At 47.4% G+C, this 23,648-nt stretch overlaps 1 protein-coding gene across 4 annotated transcripts in view; it reads left to right on the forward strand.

The window, feature by feature from the left end:
- The first annotated feature begins 10,630 nt into the window (after window positions 1-10,630).
- The window catches only part of Smco2 (single-pass membrane protein with coiled-coil domains 2), a 30,457-nt gene continuing 17,439 nt past the window's right edge, over window positions 10,631-23,648 (forward strand). For 2 of the 4 annotated variants that reach the window (XM_039108891.2, XM_039108894.2), the window contains exons 1-3: window positions 16,252-16,392; window positions 18,844-18,984; window positions 22,736-22,841. In XM_039108891.2, coding sequence (XP_038964819.1) covers window positions 18,887-18,984; window positions 22,736-22,841 — 204 coding nt within the window. In that variant the 5' untranslated portion in view covers window positions 16,252-16,392; window positions 18,844-18,886. Of the gene's footprint in view, window positions 11,012-16,251; window positions 16,393-18,843; window positions 18,985-22,735; window positions 22,842-23,648 lie in introns of those variants that run through there. The other 2 variants (XM_039108893.2, XM_039108895.2) reach the window with 2 other exon arrangements.

A 23,648-nucleotide genomic window follows, 5' to 3' on the forward strand; every position in this document is an offset into this window, starting at 1 on the left:
TAGTTCAATACTGGCGCCATATGGCTGATAAATACAGAAACCTGTTGAGAGACAGGAAGACATCAGGAAATATAGAAGAAGCGGGAGCTGGTGGAATAAGGAGGAGGGGTTTGTTTATAGTCTCCTTTACAGAGCCGTACCTGCAGTTCCAGAATTCAGGAAGCTGAGGCAGAAGGATCACTGTGAGTTTGAGGCTGGTCTGAGCAACATGATGAGGCTCTGCCTTGTTGAAACCAGAATGAATAACAAACCGGCAGTCCCAGTCAGCAAGCTCAGCACTGGGGCGTGAGCCAGACAGGATCTCTTGAGCCTACTGTGTCCCTGGGGCCCACGTCAGACCCAGATGGAGAGCTGACGTGCCCAGCCTTAGAACAGGGCTGATGTCTAGAACGCTCCAGAGACAATGCAGAGAGAGTGCTGGAGTGGCTACTAGGCACCTCTCGCCCTTTTCTGAGGGGCTTTCCTTGGATTAATTCCCACTCCCTGGGGCCTGGGAGAGGCACTTGTGGCCCCCCTGTCTGAAAGGCAGTGACCCTTTGACTGTCGAGTGAGAGATGTTTGCCGAAGGAGCCTGAAGATTCTTCTCACGCTGTACAGAGAACTTCCCAGATATGTCAGTAAGTGCAAACCTCAGAGAGCCTAGCAGGCTGGTGCCCTCTGACCTCTGAGAAGCTGTCATTGCCCAAACTTCTTGAGTGAGGATTTGTATTCATTTCCTGCCCTTTCTGACTTTCTTGTTTGTATATATTGCTATTTTTAAGTATCTCTGGCAAATAATGAAGAGGTAAAATTAAATTATATTTATATGAATTACTAGTATGTGGGTTTTTTTTAATTTAATAGACTCTCTCCACTTGATGCTGTGAACTAGTTTCATTTTTTTTAATTTATTTATTATATATAAGTACATGGTAAGCTGTCTCAGACACACCAGAAGAGGGCATCAGATCTCATTACAGATGGTTGTGAGCCACCATGTGGTTGCTGGGATTTGAACTCAGGACCTTTGGAAGAACAGTCAGTGCTCTTAACCACTGAGCTATCTCTCTAGCCCCTGTGAACTAGTTTCTAATGTAGGAACAAGACTGAGGAAAGGGTCGGCATCCGAATCTCTGGGCAAGCAGTGCACAGCATCTGTCCACATTCATGTACTGGTCAGTGCCTGACCATTTAGAGGAGAATTTGATGCTGGGTTTCCCACTGAGCCATGATGTTGTGATTTCTTATCTCTTCTTTCTGGAACTTTTTTAAAATTTATAATTTGTTTGTAGGTCCTTCTTTATGAAATATAAAAACAAGAAGTGGTGGCTTTGTAAGCTTCATTTTCTTAAGTTACATAATATGACATTTCAGTTAACTACACTGGGTTGCTCCTAGGAGTGGTTTCAATGTATTTAGCACCCTGTCTGTATTAGTCAGAGTTTCTCTGGAGTAACAGAACTTTTTAGAATAAATAACATATAGCATATATAATGTATATGAAATGTATAATTTTATCATATAATTACTACATATCATTTAATATATTATAATATTATATATAACATGTAGTGTACTATAATATATTATGATATGTGTAAATATATAGAGAGAGAAAGAGAAAGAGAAAGAGAGGTGGGGGATTTATTAGAATGACTTACAGACTGGCTGTAAATAGAAAGTCTAAGAATCCAGTAGTTGGGCTGGAGAGATGGCTCAGAGGTTAAGAGCACTGACTGCTCTTCCAGAGATCCTGAGTTCAATTCCCAGCAACCACATGGTGGCTTACAACCATCTATAATCAGGTCTGGTGCTCTCTTCTGGCCTGCAGGTGCATACATGCAGGCAGAAAGCTGTATGATGTATACATAATAAATAAATAAATGTTAAAAAAAAAAAAAGAATCCAGTAGTTGCTCAGTCCACAAGGCTGACTGTCTCATCCGATCTTCAGTAGATGCTGGAATTCGGAAGAAGTAGGCTCTAATGCCAGTGATGGAATGGACTTGCTAGCAAATCGAGAGCAAGCAGGCAGACATCAAAAGCTGCTTCCTCCCATGTCCTCACATAGGCTTCCTGAAGAAGGTTTGGCCAGGATTAAAGGTGTGTCCCCTTACCTCAAAAATTCAGATTAGAAGTAGATCTTCTTACTTTAAATTAGGCAGAGGTGTGCCCTCCGCTTTTTAGTTTTAGTTAATTCCTGATGTAGTTAAGTTGACAACCAAGGACTGCCCAGAGCATGTAGGATTTGTACAGGTCTGCTTCCAGCACGGCTGTGCTTGAGGTAGCCGGCCCAGGGCTGCAGTTATATTCTCTTGAGTTGCTGATATTCTGGGGAGTGAGACCTGGATCTAATGGTCATTTGATTCTTCTAACTCCAGGCTCGGATCCTAAGCACACTGAAGAGATGTGATGCTATCATCCTATTTGACACAAGAAGAAAAGAGCTCGGAGCTAAATAGCTTGGCAGGGTTACCTGATCAGATGCTGGACGGGGACCAGACACAGCAGTTCAGACTGCTGCTCTTTTTTTTTTTTAAGTCTATTTTTTAATTTTTAAATTATGTGTATGTATGTGTGCATGTACATGTGCACGTGTGTGCATGCGTGCGTGCATTCGCGAGTGCGTGTGTGTGCGTGCGTGTGTGTGTGTGTGTGTGTGTGTGTGTGTGTGTGTAGGTTCCAAAGGAAGCCAAAAGAATTTGTCAGATGAATTGGAGTTATAGGCAGTCTGTGAGCCACCCACATTTGTGCTGGGAGCAGAACTTGGGTCCCCTGCAAGAGCGGCACGCACTAAGCCATCTCTCCAGCTGCTAGAAGGGTACTCTTAAGAGCTATGATAAACTGATTTGCTAACCCATAGACCTTTCTACTCTTTCCCTACCCCCTTAAATGAATACATAGTTGTTTTGTTTAATTCCCTGAGATGAGCTCTCATTGCGTTCACAGTCCTCCTGGTTGGTGCTGGGATCCAACAGGTGCTGCTGTACCTGACCACTCACGGCATTTTAAAATATGTTTTCTAATTGTAAAAGACATAAAAATGTGTCATCCTACCCAGGACAGGCACACTTCAGTAGCGAGCAATAGTCAGACTATTCTGTGCTCTCCAGGGCTCCTCGTCTGCGTGTTCTGAATTGTCGGAGGATGTCTTGGTGCACTGTGCACTCGAACGTTGATTTCTGTACGCAGAGATCTGGTTGCAGTCGGAGCTTTGGCTTTGCCCCCATCATCTCCTGGTGCAGTGTTTTCTAAGGCTTGGATGGTTCGCCGTCATCTTCTGATTGGTCAATAAAGAGCTGATCAGCTTGTATCTGGGAAGGAGAGGAAAAGGTGGGACTTCTGTCCCTGAGAGAGAAAAAGCAGGTCTAAAATGGAACAGAGGGCGTCACCATTGGGAACCCGGGGAGTCCCCATTGGACATGAATGGAGAAGGAGGAGCCAAAGAGAGACTAAGATGGCGGTAACGAACTGGCCACGTACTTGGGAAGTAGGCCAGGCTAGCATTGTCGGGTTAGAATAGCTCAGTATCTGCCCAGCTGTAGTGCAAGGTTATTGATAATATAAAGGTCTCTGTGTCGTTATTTGAGAACAAGGGTGGGCATAGAAAAGCTGATACTTTTACACTGATGACCCCCGTCACCCGGCACTGGCAACCCCTACTTTGTATCTCCGAGTCAGGCTATTTTTAGGTGCTGTACAAATCTACCATGTGAAGTATTTGTCCGTTTTTGAATGTCTCATTTCAATCCTGGAGGTTTGTTGTAGCATGTGACCAGGCCTCCTTCTTTTCTGAGACTGTGTAACATTTCGTTGTATGCATACAACACACTGCCTACTCAAACACGGATTGGCGTTTCTTTCTCTTAGCTATTGGGATGACCGTGGGTGCACAGATATCTTTTCAAGATCCTGCTTTCAGTGTTGTATACCGCCACCTATCTACCCACCTACCTCTATCCCTATCTGTCTGTCTATCTTTCTTTCTATCATCTATAATCTATCTATCATCTATCTAGATCTATCATCTATCTATTCATCTGTCTATATCTATCATCTACCTACATACCTATTATCTATCAATCAATCTATCTATCATCTATCTCAACCTATCATCTAATCATCTGTCTACATCATCTACCTACATACCTACCTATATTATCTGTCTATCTATCTACCTATCTATCTATCTATCTATCTATCTATCTATCTATCTATCTATCTATCTATCTATCTATCTATTTACCTACCTACCTACCTACCTACCTACCTACCTACCTACCTATCTAATCTAACCTCGTATCTATCTATATAGAGAATAAGAGAGAGGTGAGTAAGATACCATTATAAACATTTTCCAGACAACCACACACTACTTTCCATAGAGTTTCACTGTTTCCTATTCTGACCAAGAGCATTAATATTTCCAGTTGTGGTAGTTTGAATATGCTTGGCCCATGGGAAGCGGCACTATCAGGAAGTGTAGCCTTGTTGGAGGAAGTGCATCGCCATGGAGATGGGCTTTGAAGCTCTGTCCAGTATGGAAGGGATGCTCCCTCTCGCTACCTGGGAGAGCATCTGTTTGCCTTCGGAACAAGACGTAGAACTCTGAGCTCCTCCAGCGGACGCCTGCCTGGACGCTGCCATGCTTCCTGCCATGATGATAATGGACTGAACCTCTGAACTTGTAAATGTCACTTTAAATGTTAAATTAAATGTCCCCAATTAAATGTCACTTATAAGAGTTGCCTTGGTCATGGTGTCTCTTCAAGACAGAAGTCATCCGCAGTCTTGCCAACTCTAGAGTTCGGCTTCCTTTCCAATTTCCAGCAGGGTTCACGCTCATGGGCCTTTGATTCGTTGTGGTTTAGATCTGTGCAAATCTGAGAGTGTTTCATATGGCTGCTGCCGTTTGCATACATTCTTTGGAGAAACACATGTTCAGGCTCTCTTATCACGTGAGCTCACTCTATTTTTACGTCTATTTTTGCGTTTGTGTGCTACATGCATGGTGCCCACGGAAGCCACAAGAGGGCATTAGGTCACCTAGAACTAAAGTTATAGATGGTCGTGAGCAGCCATGTGGATGCTGGGACCAAACCGGAGTCATCTGCAAGAGCAGCCGGTGCTCTTAACCACGGAGCTGTCTCAGCAGCCCCTCTTTATATTGAAAAAGTTTTTTGAGCTGTGGGAACACAGGCATGTGCCACCACAGCCTGATGATCTGTTTAGCCCTTGATGTCTGTGTTCTCACAGTTTCAGGGAGCATCTCTTAGGTTGGTTCTTTTCAAGAGCTCAGAGAAGATGTCATTAAAAATGACATCAGTAGGCACCGTGACCAGGCAAGACAGGCACACACCTTCAAGACTAGGGTCTTTAACCTAAGTTCACATAAATACCTATTTAAAATAGTTACTGTGGCCTTTTTTTACCTCATTTTTTTTTCTCATGGAGCCTGGGATGACCTTTAAGCCAGTCTGTTACCGAGGCTGACCTTGAACACCTATCTTCCTGCCTTTATCTCCGGTTGTTGGCATCACGCCTGGCTGGCTGTTCCTTACAGCGTGTGCAGTGTGCTGCTGAAGCACGAGAGCCGTTGCAAACCTATTTAACAGTGAAACAGAAGTCGTCAAAAAGGAATGGGTGGGTGTGTTTACACCTCAGAAACCAAAGCAGGAGGATTGTGAGTTTGAAGCCATCCTGGGTTACCGTGTGACCCTGTCAGGAGGGAAGGATGTAATATCCACAGTGGTCCTGTCTGTGGTCTCAGGACTGTGCCATCTGTGTCTGATGGGATCACTTTAGAAATGCACACATCAGGACTCTTCTATAGGCTGGCAAGCAGAAACAGGGCCCAGCTGTCCTCCCAAAGGGACACCTGGGGACAAAATAGTATAGCTTATCAAACTCACTAAGGCTTCTCCTTCCAGGACCTGCCTCCTGCATGACTTGGTAGTGGTGGATTTCTCTAGTGGGATACAGGAGGGCATCCTCTCATGCCTAGACAAAGACAGGAGGCTTGTGAGTTCAAGGTCAGCCTGGGCTCCACAGCAGACCAGGCTTCAGTAAATAACTAGATAATTTTAAAAACAATAAAATCCCCCACAGTTCGGGGATGAGAATATAGAGACGGCTTTGCAGCTAGAACCCACAGAGCAAGGAATGGGAGACCCTTTTGCCGAAGGACACACTCTGCCTTTGTAATTTTAGGCTAAGAAAAAGAAAACTGGCTGGCATTTTGGGAAAAGGAACATTAAAAAATGCGTTCTCTTTTACCCCTAAAATTAGAATGTTTAGCCTATAAATAACACTGAATGCACACCAGGGTGAGCAATTTAACTACGAGCTGTCTAATGACTACGGTAGCCGAATGGAAAACAGTACAGCCATCCCAGCTATGAACAGTCCAAACTTAGAAACACACAGGGGTTTCTGAGAGCTGGGACCTGCTTCCAGTCAGACAAGAGGACTTCTTTGCTTTGGGCATCTCCTACACTCTGGGACAGAGGAGGCATCTGAGGAGGATGCCTGCCACAGAGAGGTGGCACCTGGCATCAGGCCATTAGTGGGTGGCTTACACCAGTCACAGCCACCATTCTTGCACCTGCTCCCAAAGTCCAGCTGCCTTCCTGTTCATATCCACGCACAGCGTGAACCACACTGACGTGCTTATAAACTCCCAGTAAGGTTTTCATTTGGGGACACTTCACAGTGTTGACGTTGCCACGACAGTCTAGGATTTCTGGGTCAGTGTTGTGAGCATTTCTGACAGTCCTGCTGCGTGGTGTGGGAACCTGACTTGCACACCTAGAGATGTTGGCTGATAGATACTATCTAGCAGTTCAGTGTGGTGATCAAACTAACGAACCAACCAACCAAGAACAACCAAACCAAACCAAACCCAAAATACCTCTCTATTCACTGCCCAGGCCCCTGAGGGGAGGGTATAAAAGTCTCACCCATCCCCAGACTGAGAGTCTCTATTGTGAAGATTTTATGTTCTTTTCTGGAACAAGGTGGGTGGGGGAAGGGGAAGCCACCCCCATCACCCTCCTTACTGCCATTAAGACCTCTGCCACTCTGGTTGCTCTTAACCCTCGTCACTGCCTCCCTAGGATTAAGGGTTGGTGTCTGAGGCTGAGACTCTGTTCTTGGGAAGAAAGAAATGGGTAAGAAAATAAGTTATGGGGGGTGGAGGAGGAAGGAACCTTCTCATACCAGAAAACACACACACACACACACACACACACACACACACACACACACACACACACACCATGGTCATCTTTAATTGTCAACTTGATGTCGCCTACCATTGTCTGGGAAGAAAGGCCCACCAAGAGAAACTGTCTCAATGAGTTGGCCTGTGGGTGTGCCTCTGGGGGATTTTCTGTTAATAGAGGAGGAGAGCCCATCTTGGTGGTGGGTAGCACCATTCCCTAGGCAGGAAGTCATGAACTGTACTGTGTGGAGAAATCTAACATAAGTGCAAACAAACACACATGTATTCATCTCCTTCTGCTCTTGACTGTAGGTGTGCTGCGGCAGAAGTTCTTGCCTTGACTTCCTCATCATGACCAACTGTAACCCAGTCTACACAGTGAGCTCCAAGCCAGCGAGGGCTACACAGCAAGGCATTGTCTCAGAAAAGTCAATTCACTGGTAAGTCAATTCACAGGGTCACCACTGTGTCACTTCTCCTGAAAACTGATACCTGGACTCTGAAACACTTGAACACAGTGACACCTGGACACTGAGACACCTGGACACTGTGATACCTGGATACTGTGTGACTGCACTTGAACTCTGTGCCATTTTACCTGAACACAGTGACATCTGGTCACTATGACACATGAACACTGTGTGACTTCATTTGAATTCTGTGTCATTTTATTTGAACACTGAGACACCTGGACACTGAGACACCTGAATGCTGAGACACCTGGACATGAGACACCTGGACACTGAGACACCTGGACATGAAACCTGGACATTGAGACACCTGACCATTGTGACACCTGACCATTGTGACACCTAGACACTGTGTGACTTCAATTGAACTCTATGTCATTTTACCTGAACAGTGTGACACTTGGACACTGTGACACTTGCTCACTGAGACACCTGTGATACTAAGACACCTGGACACTGTGTGACTTCACCTGAAGTCTGTGACACTTCACCTGAAGGAGCTGAGGGAAGCAAGAGTGGCTGCTGTCATAGCTGAGAAGCCACAACTATGAGAATGTCCTGCTCTCATTCTATCTCTCTCTCCCTATGGACATTTAACTAAGAGCTGGGGTGAGAAAAGTCCCAGCCTCTCTGCATTCCCAGGCATGTTGTAAAAATCACCTGAGGCCCTGTTCCTAGGCAGGTGTCCCTGAATCAGGCACAGAGAGGAGCAGCTACAGCACAGGTCTTACTGCCCTAGTTCTTAGAGGTTCCTACCACCCCTGACCTCTTCTGACCCCAGTGTTGTGAGTACCACAGTGGGTGTCATGGTTCCCCCCACCCCCTCTCTGGAAAGCACATGAGCCGACACACTGGACACAGAACAAAGTGCTTCTGGCTCCTCCTCATTACTGTCAAAACCATGGCCCGACTCCACAAACAAGAGAGCCAACCTCAGCCATGCCTGACCCAACTCTCATCGCCACGTATGGAGCAATGCACTGACTCGGGGTACACCCACCCTCCGCTGCCTGCATTGTCCACCTGAGCTGCTGGAGTGCTCCCACTCGTGAGCCCTGCGGGGAAAGTGAGTCTCTCCAACCCCAGCATGTGGTTTGCAGGGCACTCAAACACATCATGTCAGGACTATTGACCTAACAGTAGGGACTCAGAACAACACGCACCAGCAGGCATGCAGTAACTCTAAGGAGCCTTCCCCCTTGTTCCCCTTGGGGCTCCCAAGTGGAGAGACTTTACAGAGTTTAACCAATGCTGCTTGTGAGTTATGACCATGTTAAATCCATTACCGTTGCCCACCCTGCTCTCTTCTTGCTGCAGGAAAGTAAAAACAGAGAGAGAAAGAGAGTGGAAATTAATGCTTTTTCTTTGTGTCAGGATAACAGGACTTGAGCTCCAGATATGCTCTTTTAAAGGCATGTTTGCCAGTTCTTAGACCCTGGGCCTCTGCAAATGATAAGCTTCATCCTCTCCTCAGCCTCTAAATGATTCAATATGGATTGGCAAACAAAATGAACTATTTATTCATCTGTCTGTTTTTACGTAATCTGGGCTGGCCTTGAACTGGCTACGTAGCCAAAGATGACCATAAGCTTCTGATCTCCTGTCTCCTTTCCTCCACCTCCCAAGTGCTTGGATTATAGGTGTGCACTTCATGCCCAGCTTATGAGGGGATGGCTTGGAACACAAGGCTTCATGTTTGCTAGACAAGCATAGCACCGACTCCACGGTGTCAGGCTGACGGTGAACTTAGAACAGAAGAATCTAGTTTTTGTATCAGTCTCAGGGTAAAGTCGCATAGAGAAAGGCATTCCAGTCCTTTGACCCTTCAGCTTGAGGTCCTAAGGTTATGTCAGGTCCCAGCCACCCTGCCAGATCTGTATGGGTCAGCCAAATGTGCCAGTTCATGTGAAGTCGCACCTTCCTTAAGTGCCATGTTACCCAAGGGCTGTTATCATGATGCCACCATCAGGGACAGAGGCAGCCGCTGGATGGAGCCTTATGGTCAGTCATAAAGGTATTTCTTGTAATTTCAATCAAAGCAGATGGCTTTGCCTGGGTCTCTGCATAAGCATTTGGATAAGCAGACTTTCTGGGCTCTGGGCTTCCGGGAAGGAAAGCAAGTGACAGGTCAGACAGCTCTCGATTACAGAGAACTTCCCAGGCAACAGGAAGTTTTATAATCCACTGTGCTCATGACAGTGAGTGCTGGAGGAGGGTGCTGGTCAACACAGTAGCACAGAATTGAGAAGGCCTTTCTCCTCTCCTCTTCTGTTCCTGCCTATCTGTCAGTCAGTCAGTCAGTCTGTATCTGTCTGTCTGTCTGCCTCTTTACACACACACACACACACACACACACACACACACACACACACACAAACCTTCCTTCTTCAAACTTCCTGCTCAGAGAAACTTTTAAAAAACATTTGTGCCTTGGATGGATTTACAGTTTGTGTCTGAGGAGATTGAGGCAGAAGGATTGCTGTGGGTATAAGGCCACATAATGAGACCTTGTCTTAAAAAATAATTAATACATAAAATGTAGGAGCTGTGTATGTTGGAGTGCTCTTACACTCCCAACACTGGGGAAGAAGAAGCAGAGGGATCAGGGGTTCAAAGTCATCCTTGGCTACATAGTGAGTTTGAGGCCAACCTGGGCTACATGAGAGCCTGTCTCTAATAAATGATGTAATATAGATCAATCGAGTGGTCCTTTGGCAACACAAACACCTGACACTCATGGCTTCGCTCACTGTTGCTTGGCTTCTCTGGCCTGGAGAAGTGTTTCCCCCTGGAGAACCAAGAGAAGGAGGTTCTCCATGAAAAACCAATTTCTTGGGCTTTAGTTCCTGGCTACCTGTGTCTAAAGTCTGTAGCCAAAGCTGGGCATAATGGTGTATGCCTTGGAAAGCCAAAGAAAAAAGGTGATCTCAAATTAAAGGTCAATCTGGCATATTCAGTGAGACTCATTTAAAAACGAAACCTCAAACTTGGTAGCCATGCCACTGCTGCAGAGATCTGAAAGCATAGGGCTCTCTCTCTCTCTCTCTCTCTCTCTCTCTCTCTCTCTCTCTCTCTCTCTCATCTTTCAGTTTGTTGGCCAGTTTCAGGTCATGATCCTGACTCCAACCAGAATAGCCTTCCGAGCTGCTCTTATCGGATTCGATGGTCACCTCCCGGATGGTCACCTCCCGGAAGCCCTGAGCAGGAACATGGTGTTAAGCCAGGTCTCACCGGTCCGTGGAGGTCATTGCTCTGGAAGGCAGCCTGTGTGTCCTGTGCTGAGGGTCATAACTGGTGTCTGCCTCTGATTCCAGCCTCCTTGTCCTGCCCTTGGATTTGAGGTAAACGCTGCATGTTTTTTTCAACACTCCTCCCTCCGTGCCTCTTCACCCTGGGCTGGCACTCTGATGCCTAACAGCCATCCCGCACAGGAGTTTGTTCCACGGAGGTTTTACAAACTGGTCAAGACATTACTTTACGGTCGAGCATGACCCTGTGTGTAACTGAGTACTCACCTGCCACCCCGCGTTCTCTTGGGAATCTATTCCTCAAAGGTAGTAAATTATCTCGAGCCAAAGTTCTCACCGAGAAAGCTCTTCCAGGCCACAGCCAAGTCCCAAGCAGAGGATCCCCTAATTAGCTAGGTGCTCTTAGAGATAATGTCCACCAGGCTGGGGAGATGGCTCCGTGGATAAAGGATGGCACCTGCTGCAAAGGCTGACAGCCTGAGCCTGATTTCCCAGGACCCACGTGGATCGCACCTCCACACCTCAAAGCTGCCGTTCATGTGCACAATATTGCAGGAGCCTGTCCCCCTCTACATACATGGAATAAAAAACATCTGTGAGAAACGCATGGTTATAGAGAAGCTAAATTTCGAGTGAATGTACGTGTCACCTAAGAATGAGGAAATAGAGGGGACCAAGGTAAGATCAGCCTGTAGGTGTGCTGGTCTCCCGGCTCTGTATGTTCAATGCACAACAGTATGTCTTCAAATAGCATTACCCCACCTACCCCCAGCCCCCAGAAACAACATCTCCTCGGGGGAAGCCAAAGAGAAGTTTCAGAATTTTCCAGAGAGATTGCTATATCTGAAGGGGTTCCTGATTTTAGTAGAGGCCAAATTGCCAAGCCAGCCCTCAGTCACCTTCTCTCCTGTGGCTGTCAGAGGCACAAACACATCTGCCTTCCGGTTTATTACTGTGTCAAACGGATTCTTTGCTATTTCAGGTCATCCTTCAGATGCTCAGATTGTAGGCCATTCTCATGTGTGTTCTTACCACGCCGATGAACAGCATGAGAGCTAAGGCTGAATGAAAGCTGGTTCCCAGGGAGGTGGCAGGGTCAGGGCCTCTGTGAGCCTCGCTCACACTGACATCCACTGACCAATCTGTAAACTTGCCTTATGTGCACTCCTGTTTAAAGACATATTTAGTATAAATGTATCCAGGGTTGGCCTGGAACTCATTTTGTAGCCCAGAATGACCTTGGATCTCTGATCTCCCTGTTCCTGCCTCCCAAATGCTGGTGTCTCAGGCCGGCAGCACCACACCCAGCTCAAAATGTTGTTGATTCGTTGGCCTTGAATTGGCTGCCAGCGTGCTGAGTGAGGTTTATCTCTGCTGTTTCACCAGAGCTGGCAGCCCTGCACTGTGACTCCAGACCCAAAGATGCAGAAAATGAGGGGAAAAGCACGTACTGACTGGGCCGGAAGAGAAACTTGTTCATAGCTGGGAAAGCTGAAGGAAGAGAGCAGAGAGCAAGAGTCACCAGGCTCCAAGCAGTCGGGAATGTGTACAACCCGTGATTCTGTGTTTGTTTCCGAAAGCCAGAGTCGGTTGGCAGATACTGACTGAATAGTTGGGATTGATGGGGAATAAGGAACCCCTCCCGTCCTCGTGCCCAAACATACCTCTGCCAAACACTCCCATTCTTAGTGTTCCTCTGGAATTTTCCTGGGCCTGTTTTTTGGTCCCTAATGGGGACCTCGCCTTCCCCACTGTTAGTGTCTAGCCCTCTCCACAGGGAGTGTTTGTGAGCCAAGAGGAACTGGGTACAGTAAATGCAGTCCCCGTGAAGCGGTCTGACCCCATGTGGGGCTTGTGGTGTGGAAGGAACCCTTCAGTTTAACAGAAGGACTGCAGTGGGGGGAGGGGGCCCTGAGTAATAAAGCTTATTCCTCAGATCACGTTGTAGAGAGAATTGATTAGTTTGACGATTGAAACTTCTTCCGAGGCCCTTATAGACTGGGTCCTGGAGTTCGATGCCGGGCCCCAGAGCGTCAGTGTCAGAGGCAACTCTCGCTGGGCATTTCAAGCTGATGCACCAATGTCCAAGGAGAAACCTAGAAGCCTCAATGTCTCAGGAGAAGTATCTGGAGTCTGGGCCGTGTTCTGGAGCAGGTGAGACTCTGGAGCTGGACTTCCAGCGTGTGAGATACCATCCCTGGCCTCGGAGCACGGCTTCTAGGAACTGACTGGATGGGAGGAGTATTCCATGGGTGTTCTCCCAGGTAGTTCTCAGCAGGACTGCGGGGAAGCTGTTCAAAGGCTTATCTTGAGTTCCAGCCTGACCCTGCCCAGATAAAAGCTGCTTCCGTGCTTAGTGGCTGTGTGCAATCTCTGGAAATCTAGACGCTGAATTACAGCCCAGCTTGAGAATGGAATTCATTCATACATATTCCCTAAAAAGAGTCACAGATATTCCAACACCAAAGAACAGAAAGGCTGTTTCTCTACCAGACATCCCTACCCCCTAAGAACAGAAAGGCTGACTCCAGCAGTTTCTACTGCTGCTACTCAGTACTCCCCACACCCCAAATTTAAAAACTGTCTGCAGCCTCATGGAGACAAACTGGCTGAACAGTAAGAAGAGTGAGGAGAACTGGTTGAGGGTTGGTTGTTCACCCTCCCTTCTGCAGAAGCCCTGGGTCTGATGTGCCTTCTGGACTCCCTTTGCCTCCCTCCCCAGTGGGGCCCAGCCAAGTAAGGGTGGCAACTGCCACAGGAAATCATAAAAGCTTGCTTCTTCTTCTTTAATTATCTTTTTAATTTATTTTTGACACCTGTCCCCCTCCCCCCCATTGCAGCAGTTGTCAAGGTCAGCATGAAGATACCTGACCTTCTGACAGGGGCGGTGACCGGCATGATGCTGGTGCAAGGCCTTTAGTAAGACAGATGGTTATATAATTTATACTTCAACAAGATTACAGTGATAGTTCTGCCACTAAAACTTGAGTGCCATGTGTGCTGGTTGTAAAATGTTTTATTTTTACTTGTGTGTGTACGTGTGCGCTCGAGAGGGTGTGCCTGTGTGTGTGTGTGTGTGTGTAGTGTGTGTGTGTGCCTGTGTGTGTGTGTAGTGTGTGTGTGTGTAGTGTGTGTGTGTGCCTGTGTGTGTATGTGTGTAGTGTGTGTGTGTGTAGTGTGTGTGTGTGTGTGTGTGCCTGTGTGTGTGTGTGTGTAGTGTGTGTGTGTGTAGTGTGTGTGTGTGTGTGTAGTGTGTGTGTGTGCCTGTGTGTGTGTGTGTAGTGTGTGTGTGTGTAGTGTGTGTGTGTGCCTGTGTGTGTATGTGTGTAGTGTGTATGTGTGTAGTGTGTGTGTGTGTGTGTGTGTAGTGTGTGTGTGTAGTGTGTGTGTGTGCCTGTGTGTGTATGTGTGTGTGTGTGTGTAGTGTGTGTGTAGTGTGTGTGTGTGTGTAGTGTGTGTGTGTGTAGTGTATGTGTGTAGTGTGTGTGTGTAGTGTGTGTGTGTGTGTAGTGTGTGTGTGTGTAGTGTGTGTGTGTGTAGTGTATGTGTGTAGTGTGTGTGTGTGTAGTGTGTGTGTGTGCCTGTGTGTGTGTGTGTGTAGTGTGTGTGTGTGTAGTGTGTGTGTGTGTAGTGTATGTGTGTAGTGTGTGTGTGTGTAGTGTGTGTGTGTGCCTGTGTGTGTGTGTGTGTGTGTGTGTGTGTTATGTGCCAGTGCCCTTGGAGGCCATGAGGGAGTATCAGAACTCCTTCAGATGGAGTTACAGGTGTTTCCTACACAGATGCTGGAAACCGAGCCTGGGTTCTTTGGAAGAACAATAAACATCTCAATTGGTGATCCATCTCTCCAGCACTCTCCACACCCATTCCCCCCAAACCTTTAAATTACATTTATTTACTTTGTATGGGTAAGCGTTCACTGCCACCCCCACCACCATCACCACCATCACCACCACCACTGCCACCACCATCGTGAGATCCCAATATGAAGTGACCACAATACAGTGTACTTAAGGGCATGGAGGCTGAGGCCACACGAATCTAGGTTGAATATGAGTCACAGATCCTTCCTCTGTTGGAGAATTATTTAGAAAAATCTCATATATGTAAAATATATATACAAGAATATCTGGCATATTAGTGAACGTTCAAAAAGTATTTGCTATTATAGTGTTGATTAAATTAGAACAATTTTGTGATTTTTTTTTCCCTAAAGAAACGTGGAGTCCTGGGACCTCTAAAGACAGGTTATAGTTATGATATGAGGTGGGAACCTGAAGGCTGGAGATTGTCCCAACAGGCACTTTGAGAGGGCAGGGGGCAGAATCTGACCTCTGAACCAGGAAGGGTAAAGCAAAGGTCCCAGGACAGAGGTGCCTGTCTGAGCTTCAAGCTGAGGTGGTGCTGAGCACAAAACCTCAGAGGTCCTGTTAAAAATCTCAGCTGCTCGCTGCACATCCTCCAGTACCCTTGATAAGACTCTGAGCACCTACAGGGAGAGCTGGCCACTCTGCTAGCCGGGAAAGCCATGGAAGCAAGTAATCATGGCTCTCCTCGAGGTACCTGCTTTCTACCAGGAGCTCCCTCCTGCAACTGCTCAGCTCCCAGCTCCTTCCCAATTATCACCTTAATCCTTCCAGTGTTTCGGGTAGGTAGCCATTACCAAACCCTGCTTCTGGACAAAGTAATTAACTCTGCCCCCAAATCAAACAGCAGGCGTGCGGCAAAACCAGGCTTCAAACATGGATGCAAACCAAAGGTAAGGCTTGTAAGCAGTTCTACTCTCATCTCCATCCTGCTGCTTGAGGAGAAAGGATTCAGGAGTTGAGAGGTGCAGAGGTCAGCCTGTTAGGTCCTGCCGTGGATTCTGGCTTCCCACGAATGATGGCTGGAAAGGACAGAGAGAAATGTAGATTTTCCTGGGAAAGTGTGTCATTCAAGCATAGCAAGAGGAAATGTGGTCGTTGAGGGTCAGCTTGTAACCACTGCCTCAAGGCCAACTGTTCTCCGGAGCAGAGACTCAGAGCAGCTTGGTAGAGGCCCAGGTGGGAGGCCTTTGAGCATCAGTGAGGAAGTTGGAGGCTCCAAAGTCAAAGTGGGAGAGAAGACAAGTTGAAAGAGTGTGTGGTGGAGGGAGCTGAGGTCAGAGGAGTATCCCCGGTCACTGTGTGTCTGAGGCCAGCTGATGGGTGAGAAGATGGCAGGGTGGGAGATGGCCCTAGCCCTAGAAGGGAAACCAGGAGGCTAAGAGGCCAGCTTGTGTATGGGTTAGAGACAGGCAGGGGACACTGCTGTCTTCCCTCTCAGGGGAGGGAGTTAGGAGCTTCGCATGCTGGGTTCCAAGTAGAATGTCAGAGAGAACAGGCCCAACTGCAAGCTTTTCTGCCCAGGTGTGGACCAACCTGCAAGGCCTCTCTGCCCGGGGAGCTGGGGAACACAGGCTGTGCCACTAGCCAAACGTCCCAGGGAACTCTGAGGTACAAATGTAACAAGATCAGGAAGGACAAGAACATGGGCCCCTCTGTGTGCTGCCTCCTCACCAAGTCCCTGATTACTCAACTCACGTTCCTCCTCAACTTACCCAGCAAGCAGGCTCTGAAGAGGGAAATTTGTGCTGGGGGGGTGGGCTAGAGAATCAATCCGCCATGAGTCAGTCTTCTAAAGTGGATCAGTTCCTTTCCATTAAAACACATTTTTTCCCCCTCAAGGTGATAATTCTAAACGTTTTTGTGGTGTGTGGAGAAAGGGACAAGGGTTCATTCTCATTGATTAATGCCATACAGCCTTGAAGGTCAACCGGTAAAAACAAAAAACAGGGTAATATAGGGAGAAGAGGGGTTGCTGTTAAGTAAGCTCCAAAGAATGAGTGTGTCCAAACTTCTCTGTATATCGGAACCACTGGGTTCTCTTTGAAATGAAGTGGCCGGTCAGGTGAGGCTGGGGAGGATGGGAAGTTCTGTGTTCAGCAAGCACAGAGCTCATGTGCTGGCGTTGCACACCGAGTTTATAGTAGTGGGCTTCTTCCCGCTGTATAGAGACTCAGACGTTATCTTCAGAGGGTGGGGCTGCCTTGGAGGTCAGTGGGCTGTGGTCAAACCTATCGAAGCAGAAAGTTTTATGTTCATAGGCAATTGTGAAGCTGACTGACAGTTAAAATCTCACTTCTACCACATCTTAATGAAACTGGACAAATCGTGGGTCATCACTGCTTGAGGTTTCCTGACCTAAAAATAGGAATGGTTAAGATCTGAATTGTTAACTGCCCGAAGGGTAGTGGTAAGGACTGAATGAAACAATGTAACACGTGACTTACTAACAAAAGCAAAACGGCTTTGTCAATATAATCAGTACTGTTACCACTACAATTACTACCTTGTTATGTGAGGTTAATATAACAAGGATTAACTTCCTTTTCTGGTGTGTGCATGTGGGTGTGCAGATGTGTATTGCTTGCTGCCTGCTTTGATTTTAATTCTTTAAAATCCATCGATATTTACATGTGTGCACATTTTCTCTGGTGTGCATGAGGAGGTCAAAGGACTATGTGTGGGAATCAGTCCTCTCCACCATGCGGGTTCGGGGATCAAACTGGAGTCATCAGGCTGGACAGTGAGTGCACTTACCTACTCAGCCCTCTCAAAGGCCCCCACTTTATTTTTTTGAGACAGAGTTTCCCACTGATCTGGAACTCTGGATTCAGTAGGCTAGGCTGGCTGGCTAGCAAGACCCAGAGATCTGCCTGCCTATGTACCAAGACAGCCCTCACCCCATCACCTTCCCAAAGCTTTTCACACGTGTTTTGGTCTCACCCTTCTTTGCCTGTGTGTTTCTTTGGAGCTAAGGCCTCATGCTATAGCCTTGGCTGACCTGAGCTACTGAAGGTCATCCCCCCTGCCACAGCCTTACAAGTACTGGGATCTTAGATTTGAACCTTCTCTGCATTTCTTCTTTCCCTATATTTTAATCCTCGTTGCCAAAGTACTTGAACCTTTCCACCATTCCCTGCTCTTCAGTGAGCTCAGCTGGCCAGAAGGAAGGGCAGGGCTCACACACAGCGGCTGGTGGCACTTGTTGATTGAGCCTTTAGAAGTTCAGTTTGGGGGTGGGGACTGGAGAAGGGACTGAACTTGCTTAAGAGTATTGCAAAGGATTCGGTTTCAGTTCACAGTCTTACATACAGTCTTTTTGTTTTGTGTTCTGTTTTCTCTGATTAGCCCTGGCTGTCCTGGAACTCACTCTGCACATTCTGTTGTTGCCGTTTTGAGCTCCGATTTAGAAATATTTCTCTAAATCCTGAAGAATCTGTGTGATAGCCCACTTTGATTTAATAACCCGAGTTCTAGGGAAGAAGCTTGAGTACCTAGGGGTTCAGGTGTCATCCTCATGAGACTGTATTACATCGTGATATCGCTAATGTAGTCTACTAGTGGGGAGTTGGAAATGACACAGTTGTCAGGAATGGGAAACAGCAAAACACACCGGAGGTCTAAAGACAGAGAGTGGTAGGACAAACCATCTCAGTGGTAAATGCTCGCATCTGGATGTCTCTGGTTATTTAGCCCTGAAATACTAGCAACTTTATATTCTGCTCTCTGGTTTTTGCAGCATGCATGTTACACCACCAGAAATAACTTACAAACATGCAGAGTCATGTCCCTCACATGACTGACGTGTATTTCTCTATGATGTCCCCATTCAAGGGTGATTTATCGACTTGGACATGAGCTGCGTCCTTGGGGGCAATCGCACACAGACCCTTTCCCTTGTATACTTGAAGAGAGACTCTCAAGAGCTTGCTTTGGGGTCTGGTAGAATGGACAGCCACCTTGGCAGCAGTGGGAAACAGGCTGCATTCTCTGTGGAAGAGTTAGCCACATGTCAAGGGACTGTTGATCCGGCTGACAGATTTCCTGTCACTGTCCTTGCAGCACTGACGTGTCGGCTCTCACACTGGCGACCCTCAGTGAAGACATGACGTCTCTGCAGATGAGGACAGATGGGAAGGAACATCAGCTGACTGAGGAAAGCAGTGACTTTCTCCAAAACGTCAGCGTGACCGAAGGTGCGAAGTAAGTAGGGCTGGGCTCACCTGAGTCACTTCCGGGACCTGCCTCAGCAGGAGACCGATCACGAGACCTCTGTTCAGGGTCAGGGTGGACATTTTCTTCTCCAGTTCATCTACTTGTAACTCATAAGTATCTACCGGAGTAGACTTACGGCCACTTGTGAGGTTGTGGTGCGAACGAGGAGGCATCAGCAGCAGAGCTGGCCAAGATGCCACTTTCCCCTTAGGAAATTGTCCATTTCTTGTAGATTTCTTCACGGCTCCCTTATCTACAGCTGCTAAAGGCATAGACGTTTAGAATGCAGTTACCTTTTATTTTATTGGTTACACAATCGCATAATTATCAGCAGCCACGGATCCAGTGGGTAACTCTTGTTGCTGCTGATTATGTTTGAGATCGTGTCTCGCCGTGTAGCTCTGGCTGATCTGGAACTCATTAAGTGGGCCAGGCTGGCCTTGGATTCACAGAGATCTTTGCCTCCCAAGTGCTGGGATTAAAGAGAGTTAATATAAGCCTATAGATGCAAGGACCTTTTCCTATGTGCGAATAATCACCACTCCTGTTATGATAAGGCACTGAGACCTCGGTAGTTTACAGAAAAGCTTTATTGGCCTCTCAGAGAGTGAGTCCATGATGGTGGAGCAGTGGGAGCTGGTGGCAGGCATGGCAGCTAGAACAGCAGCCGAGGGCTCTCACATCTCGAGCCACAGACACAGAGTGGAGATAGCAAACTGGAAACGGCAGGAGTTTTGAACTCTGAAAGTCCACCTCCAGTTATAAACTTCCTCTAACCAGACTATGCTCCTAAACCTTCCGGACAGCGTCATCAGTTAGGGACCAAGTAATCAAGTGGCTGAGACTACAGGGACATCTCATTCAAACCACCAGAGTAAGGTAAGCGTGACAAGTCCCCTGCCCACCTCTGGGCTCAGGGTCCACAGACAGGACCTACTACAGACATACATTGCAAGGTCGTTGTGATTCATTTTTAAATGTGTGCACGTGTCACATAGACGCATCTTAGTAAGATAGTATCAGCCCAACAGGAGATGGGCAGAGGGCTCTGACACGGTTGTCACACAAGGAGAAAACAGGACTAAGCTTCGAACCCATAGGCAAAGGTTCTCTGCTCCACTCGCCCCAAGAAATTAACATCAAACCACCCTTCCAGCTTGAACCTCAGGTTGGCAGAGAATGGGAACTTAAAAGATACACGACTCTGGAGAAAGTGGGGTTTTCGTCACCATTTCTGCCAGGAACAGAAATGAATTCCACATCTTTGAAGCAGAAGTTCAAAGCTAGGCACATGGGTGCATGCCTGTTCTCCCGACATTTGAAAGTGGATGCAGCAGGATTAGCAGTCCTAACCCAGCCTCAGCCACGTAGTTCAAAGGGACGATGTGTGGCCCTGTCTACAAAAGCCAAAGCAGTAGCCATAAATGAGCAAAGTGCAGTCTGGGAAAGTTTAGCCAGGCAGGGTTCAGGGACTGCCTGTCACTTTGCTGGCTCCAGCTGCCACACGCAGCACATGGACAAGAGGGTCCCCACGACAGCACTGCTTGTGTTATTATTTTCCTGGGGCGTCATGGGGACTGCTCAGTAGGTAAAGTACTGGTCATGTAAGCACGGGGTCACATAAAAGAGTGTGACAGTGCTTGCTGTAGCCCCAGTGTTGGAAGGCAGAGACTAGAGGAACCTAGGGACTTGCCTAGCCAGCCAGCGGAGCCAAAACAGTGACCACCAGGTTCCGTGAAAGAACATGAAACGCAATAAAAGAAGACCTCTATGTTGATCTCTGACCTCTGCACCCACACAACATGTATGCACACACACACACACACACACACACACACACACACACACATACATACACATAGAAATGGAAAATTATACTATCCCAACATAGAGTCATACATGAAGAAATCCTCATGTACTGATATGAAATGGACTTCAAATAGGTTATTACAAAGGAAATTCAAAATTCAAAATAATGTATATAAATATACTCATTGTGGTAGTTTGTCTGTGCTCGGCCAAGGGAGTGGCGCTTTTAGAAGGTGTGGCCTTGTTGGAGTGGGTGTGGCCTTGTTGGAGTGGGTGTGGCCTTGTTGGAGTGGGTGTGGCCTTGTTGGAGTGGGTGTGGCCTTGTTGGAGTGGGTGTGGCCTTGTTGGAGTGGGTGTGGCCTTGTTGGAGTGGGTGTGGCCTTGTTGGAGTGGGTGTGGCCTTGTTGGAGTGGGTGTGTCACTGTGGGCGTGGGCCTTAAGACCCTCACCCTAGCTGCCTGTAAGTCAGTATTCTGCTAGCAGCCTTCAGATGCAGATGTAGAACTCTCAGCTCCTCCTGCACCATGCCTGCCTGGATGTTGCCATGTTCCCACCTCAATGATAACAGACTGAACCTCTAAAACCTGTAAGCCAGTCCCAATTACATGTTGTCATTTATAAGAGTTGCCATGGTTACGGTGTCTGTTCACAGCAGGAAAACCCTAACTAAGACATTCATATTCATACAGAGCCATGGAAACCTGCATGCTTGTCATACACTCTGGAAGAATAAAGATTGTGGTGGGTGAACTAAATATTTACAGGTGTGATTTAAAACGTTCCCATGGCCCCGTGTGTCTGAACACTTGGTCCCAGCTGATGGTGCTGTTCTGAAGGTTAGGGAACCTTTGTGAGACCTACCTGAGGAAGCCTGTCACTCTGTCACTGGGAGGGAGCCTTAGCACTTGGAGTTGGGCTCCTTACCTCTCTCTCTCTCTCCTTGCTGCCTGGGTGTGAGCAGACAGCCTTAGGCTCTCCCCAGTACCCTCTCCACCACGGTGGACTCTCCACCTCACTGTTCCGTCTCAGGGATTTATCCCAGCAATGAGAAAGATAACCAGTATGTCCTAGTTTCTTTTCCTGTTGCTGCGATTAAAAATAAAACAGCAGCAAAAGCCACCCTTGACAGAGAGGGTTTATCTTGCTCACAATTCAAGACAAAGTTCGTCTTGGTGGATAAATCAAGGCAGTGGAAGACTGACACAGCTGGTCACACTGCATCCATACACAAGAAGCAGAGAGCAATGAATCCGTGCTTCTGCCCAGCTCCTTTTCTCTGTTTATACAGTCCAGAATCCCAACAGTGGGCGTGTCTTCCAGCCGAGCCAGGGATGGGTGCCACCCACAGTGAGCTGGTCTTCCAGCCCAGCCAGAGAAGAATGCCACCCACAGTGGGCGGGTCTTCCAGCACAGCCTGGGAAGGGCGCCGCCCACAGTGGGCGGGTCTTCCAGCCCAATGACTGCCAGGACAGTGCTCCAGAAGCCCACCTCCCAGGTGATTTTAGAGTCTGTCATGTTAACAACACGGTCACATAGACCCATCACAGACCTGGTCCTCTGCCCATCTACCCTTTGGTAGATTTTTTTTGAGATTCCACCGTTTGCTGTTTGCTTACCGTTTGTATTTTCCATACTTTTATACATATAAACACGAACATCAGCGATTTGGAATTTGGGACCTCCCTGTTAAATAATTAATGGATTCAGCCAACAAATATTTTTGCAGCCTTTCTATTTCTCTTCTGCAAAATGTACTGTACGTGGCATTGTTCACACAGGACAAGGTCAGTATGAGGGTAGCAGATATACCTGGGGGTGAAGTGTGTTCCTTAGGTCTCCATTAGAATCGTGTAGGGCAGAGGATCAGCCTGAACTCCTACTGTACAGTAATTAACTCTGTTTGCTTTGTTCGCGTGTTTGCATTGCTAAGGGAAGTTGCTGAAATGGACCACATCTCAGACAGACCAGATGAAAAAGAGAAACTTTCTGAAAACCTACAGACCGATGTCCTTTACAAGATGGACACTAAGAAATGGGTAAGCTCAGGTGGGCCTGGTGCTATATGCTTGAAATCCCAGCCCTTAGAGGGTGAAGATGGGAGAGTGAGAAGCTCAAGGTCAGCCTTGTCACACAGTCCCATAGCGGATGGAACCAAACCCACCAACAAACACAAAAGAAGGAAAAATAAAAGAGAGACATCAATGGCACGGCAGGTAAAGAAATGACCTTGCCTTGTGTCTCAAGGCAGGAAGAAAATGCCCCAGGGTTTTCCATTTATACGTGTAACACTGCAGCAGAGAGGCCAGGGATGGCACTGCCTCCCACTGCTGTCCACAAGTTGGGGTTATCCTAGCTGTTCCATGCCCCCAACCCCATGTGTTATGTGTTGTATTTGTCTGTGAGCATCAATTACAATTGGCGTGGGTCACCATAGAGCAGAGGTAATGTGTAAAATTATCCTCTGGTTGCAGAAAGTCTTCCAACAGAATCCCTTCGTTTTGCTTTCATTCCATCTACGTGGGAATCCTTTCCCTTCCTCCTCCTGGGGTCTGTGCCTGCGCTTACTGAGGCTGCCTCGCTGCTGTGGGGTTTCTGTCTCCACCTCCCTGCACCTCTCCTACAGCTAGCTTTCTGTGTCTCAAGCTAAGGCCGGTCCCCTGGACTTAGGAGCTGTCCAGAAAGTCTATAGTGACCCTATTTCAAGCTCTTTTAACTCAAGGACAAAGTCTACCTCAAAGACTCTTGTCCAAATAAGGAGACATACAGTGTGGGGACGTGGGCATACCTGCAGGGTGCCAGCAGTTAATCCCCTGTGCTGTGTGGACATTGGTTTGTTTATACAG

The sequence above is a fragment of the Rattus norvegicus genome, chromosome 4 (assembly GCF_036323735.1).
Source record: "Rattus norvegicus strain BN/NHsdMcwi chromosome 4, GRCr8, whole genome shotgun sequence".
In the NCBI taxonomy this organism is placed as follows: Eukaryota; Metazoa; Chordata; class Mammalia; order Rodentia; family Muridae; genus Rattus; species Rattus norvegicus.